This window comes from Hippopotamus amphibius, chromosome 6 (assembly GCF_030028045.1).
Source record: "Hippopotamus amphibius kiboko isolate mHipAmp2 chromosome 6, mHipAmp2.hap2, whole genome shotgun sequence".
Classification (NCBI taxonomy): Eukaryota; Metazoa; Chordata; class Mammalia; order Artiodactyla; family Hippopotamidae; genus Hippopotamus; species Hippopotamus amphibius.
This window is the reverse complement of record NC_080191.1, coordinates 62042608-62046679: the sequence shown is the minus strand read 5'-3', so window position 1 is coordinate 62046679 and position 4072 is coordinate 62042608. Positions and strand designations below refer to the sequence as shown.

The following is a 4072-nucleotide window of genomic DNA, read 5'->3' as shown; positions in this document are numbered from 1 at the left end:
TCTGAATCAGATGTCGTCACCCACTGAAAAGCCTCCTGCCTCCCAGCTCGGCTGGGTGGGAAAGCCTCGCACACCGCTCCCAGCGAGGCTGCCCCCATGGTTACAGGCAACTGTTTCCTGATAAAGGAAGAAGATGGAGCAGAAACAGGTGGCAACAGAGAACCATTTCATCACCGGTTCTCTAACCTTTCGGCGACCCATTGTTATATAAATACTAATGGGCTGATTTAAGGGTGTGAACATTTTACTCCCCACAGAGCCACATGAAGTGTTGCCATTTTCGTGGGACACCCAGTAGGGGTAGCAGGAAACGAAACATGGCAATGTAGTCTACAAGCTACGACAGGTTTCCCAGCTAAAACCCAGGACATGTGCCTGAAGGTACAGACACAAGTCACGGCAGGCGAGCAGCAGGGCACTGAGATGCCGAGGAAGTCCTGCAAAGATCTGTCTTGGGAGAAACATCCGGGTTCCCTCCGAGATGCGGCCACACTCTCCACAGCCCATGCTGCTGAGTCTCCTTCCAGGAACAACACGAGGAAGTGCTCTTGACCCTGCACCTGGCTGCAGGCGGGAAGTTTGTGGCTATAAATACATAACCCACTTCATGGGGGTGGGGGAGTAGTGAGGTTCCAAAAGCACAATCACCCTCATGAACTCATGAATTAAATTTCATTCATGAACATTTATATCAAGCAAAGGATTTCAAAACAGACTGCTTTTACATCAAGCATTCCCACAGAGGGAAGGGAAGCTGTGAGAAGTTCCTCTACTGGGGGCCAAATGTTTTCCCTCACAACCCAGAGCGATGCTCTAACACATGGTGGTTGCAGGGTTATGACATCTGCAGATGCTTTCTACAGAGGCATTGTCCTGAGAAAAGTTCTCCTGCAGCAAACAGAAAGAAGACCTTCATAAATTACATTCAACATTTAAAAACGTGTAACAATATTTGCACACAATAGAACTGTGCGTGCATGTGTCTGTGTGTTTGTGTGTCTGTGTGTTTGTGTGTGTCTGTGCTTTACAAACCAAAATGTGTATTTCTTCTTCCACTTAAAGACATCAGAAAGACTGATGTTTCTTAGTGCCAGATGCTTTGCATACCTCATCTTCTTGTTTCATCCTCATTACAAGCCCAGGAGGTATGGACTACTACTGTTAACATTTTATACTGAGGAAGTGAGGTCCATGGGGGTTAAACCTGAGGTCACACCAGCAGCAAAGGACAGAGTCAGCCGGACTCCAAAACCCATGTTCTTCCCTCTATGGCTTCACCTTCTCAAGGTCCATCAAATACTTGTACCTTTTCCTGTACTCGTCTGTAAACCTTCCTGTTAGAGTAAGTTTTATAGTTCATGGGAAAATGCTGCCAGGAGAGCTGAAGAGGAACAGAAGGAATTTTTTGGAAGTTACAGAAAGAATAGAGGTCCAACACGGATTTAGGCATTTCCAGAAGGTACAGAACAAGAGTACAGTCTCAGCATTAATTTGCATCTCATGCATATGGGGTAGGGCGTCCTTCTGTATTGTATTTAGGAGATATTCAGTTGCATCCCAAGCACAAACTGTAGCTCATCTGCGTCCTACCGTTTTTGTCCACAATTTCCCTCCACCTGTCAGACGACAGTCTCGGTTGCAGTGGTGGTGGTGTGGTCTTCTGGGCGCCTGGGTTGCATCTCATCTTTGAAAGCCCTGGTCAGAACCACTTTTAAGGACTCCTTGAACCGCTTCTTCCTGCTGCTGCCCACGAAGAAGTAAATAAAAGGGTTGGCGCTGCTATTGATTGTAGAGAAGAGAAGAGAAATGTGGTGCAAGTTCCTGAACGTCGACCAATACTCATAATAGAGCAGGTAGAGGAGCCTCATGGGCATGGCGAAGATGAAGAATATGATGATGGTGACCATGATGACCAGGTACAGCTTCGAGGAATGGGACGCCCAAGCGTTCTTCCGGATCTTCATCACCAAGATAGTGCTGGACACCACCATGAGTGGAGTGAAGACCAGAAAGCTCAGAACAGCTATGAAGATGATCACCGCCCTGCAGTCACTTCGGGAGTGAGTCTGTCCTTCACTGTCAATGCACATGACATATTCCATGGAGGTCACTAAGCAGGAAAGTGCCCACAGGAGGGCGCAGACGAACGCTGACTGGTGCTTGGGGCGATGGCACCGGTACCAGATGGGGTACAGGACGGACAGACACCTCTCCACACTGATGGCCGTCAGCAGATACAGGCCTGTGTTGTAGCCAAAGAGAAACGTCACTGACAATGTGACAATTGTGTAGTAGTAGCCGGAAGAGAGCTCGTAATCTAAAGCATAGTCAACTGACAGAATAAAGATGCAAAAGAGTAACGAGATGTCCGCAATAGACAAGTGGGTGATGTAGACGGTGAAGGGGTTTCTTCTCATCCGGAAGCAGAGGAACCAGAGGAGAATTCCATTCTCAACAAAGCCCAGTGGGGAAATGCCCATGATCACCCAGTGCACTATGGGAATTTCCCGACGCAGGTCCCCGAAAGAGGAGTTCCCGAGGGTTGAGGCGTTCATGGACTCCTCAGCAACAAATGATGTCCCGTTTGTCTCATCCATTGGGGGGGCCTCAGCCTGGGCTCTTCAGGTAGTTTTCTGTAAATAAGTTTAAAAAAAGTCAAGATTGATAAATTACAGTAAAAGGGAGACCGGCTATGGATTGTAAACTTCATGCTACACAAGAAAGGTTTACTAGACTGTACAATTCTCTTTCCAACGAAGATAAAATTAGACATTTCACCGAGAGTGAATCGATTTAAAAATCTTTTTTTGATGTCCCCATTAGCCTTTGACTCTGTATTACTACTTGCTTGTGGCTCAGCACCAAAGGGGTCCAGCAAAGCAAGAGGATCAAATCCCTGGTGTCCATTTCCAGTCTGGCCTGAGCTTTCTGAATGGTGTTTTGAAAATCACCTCATTTTCTGTGCCTTCATCTCCTGGCCTGAGAGACCAGGTTAATCACATTAAAATGCGATGGTAAAATACATGTTTGGGCAACACTGTTATTGTCACTTTTTAATGCATAAAGTGCCATAAATGATGGGTGATTGAGAGGGAATAGCTAGGAAAAATGTGTTCAGTAGGGTACCAATATTTTCAAAAGTGTGAACCATTAGAAGGTATGTGTTTTATGTGGTCTCGATACCTGTGAGGAAGCTGTGCGCCTGCTCAGACCAGATGTGCCGTGCAGACCCTCCCTGGGGAGCAGGTGTGCCATGCAGACCCTCCCTGGGGAGCAGATGGCACGTTTCAACAAGATGCATTTGCAACCTCGCTCTCCATAGGCCAGACCAAGCAGCAAAGTGCTACTGACAGATACTAAGCACTAACCTGAAACCAATAAAAAGGCTAAATATCTGAGACTGCAAAGCAAAAATTATCAGCAACTTTCCCTCACACTTTAGGAGTTGCTAACTAAACACATGTATGGGTCCCACCCTCTCCCTGTTATGCAACAAATATACCTAAGCCACTTCCACCACTGGGGAACAGAAAAAGGAGGCACCCACAGAGGTCTTCTCCTGTGTACCAACTCGTGGTGTCCTTGGCTTTTTAACTTAATTTAATTTTTTTTATTTTTTAGTGGTGGTGGTAAAATATTGTTCTTTGCTTTTTGTCGTTGCAAACCAGGGCCCTATAAGAGCAAAAGAAATTCTCTTCTGAATGTACAGTGTCTCTTTTTTTCAGCAAAGTCAGGAGCAGGGTCATCGCTAAGAGTGAGGAGATGTTAACCCTTTAAGGAGAGAGGGCAAGATGTGAAGTAATGAAGTGAAAGAGGGAAAGGACTAGGGAAATATACAAAGAGCAAGGTTTCCGGGTAAACCTTAAAGCCCTCCTGAACTAGTGCTTATGAATTTAAGGCCAGATGATTAGTATAATGTGTGCTTTTCTCCAGCTAGGGCTCAGCTGTCCGGGGGTGAGTGTGCAGAAAGGGGAGAGGTGGGTTTAACCAGGATTGGGTTTCTTCCAGGCTGGTGCAACAGAAAGTGGAGGACAAAGAAACTGAAGCACATAGACTATGGAATTCAACAGGG

General features: G+C 46.3%; 1 protein-coding gene across 1 annotated transcript; it reads right to left on the bottom strand.

Moving 5' to 3' along the window:
* Nucleotides 1-1619: 1619 nt before the first annotated feature.
* Nucleotides 1620-2597, bottom strand: MAS1 (MAS1 proto-oncogene, G protein-coupled receptor). The gene has a single exon (XM_057740383.1). The coding sequence runs from the start codon at nt 2595-2597 to the stop codon at nt 1620-1622; it is 978 nt and encodes a 325-aa protein (XP_057596366.1).
* Nucleotides 2598-4072: the final 1475 nt, after the last annotated feature.

Bases quoted from the DNA above. Each gene is read 5' to 3' on its own strand.
- MAS1 (XM_057740383.1), bottom strand. From the start codon at position 2,597: ATGGATGAGACAAACGGGACATCATTTGTTGCTGAGGAGTCCATGAAC.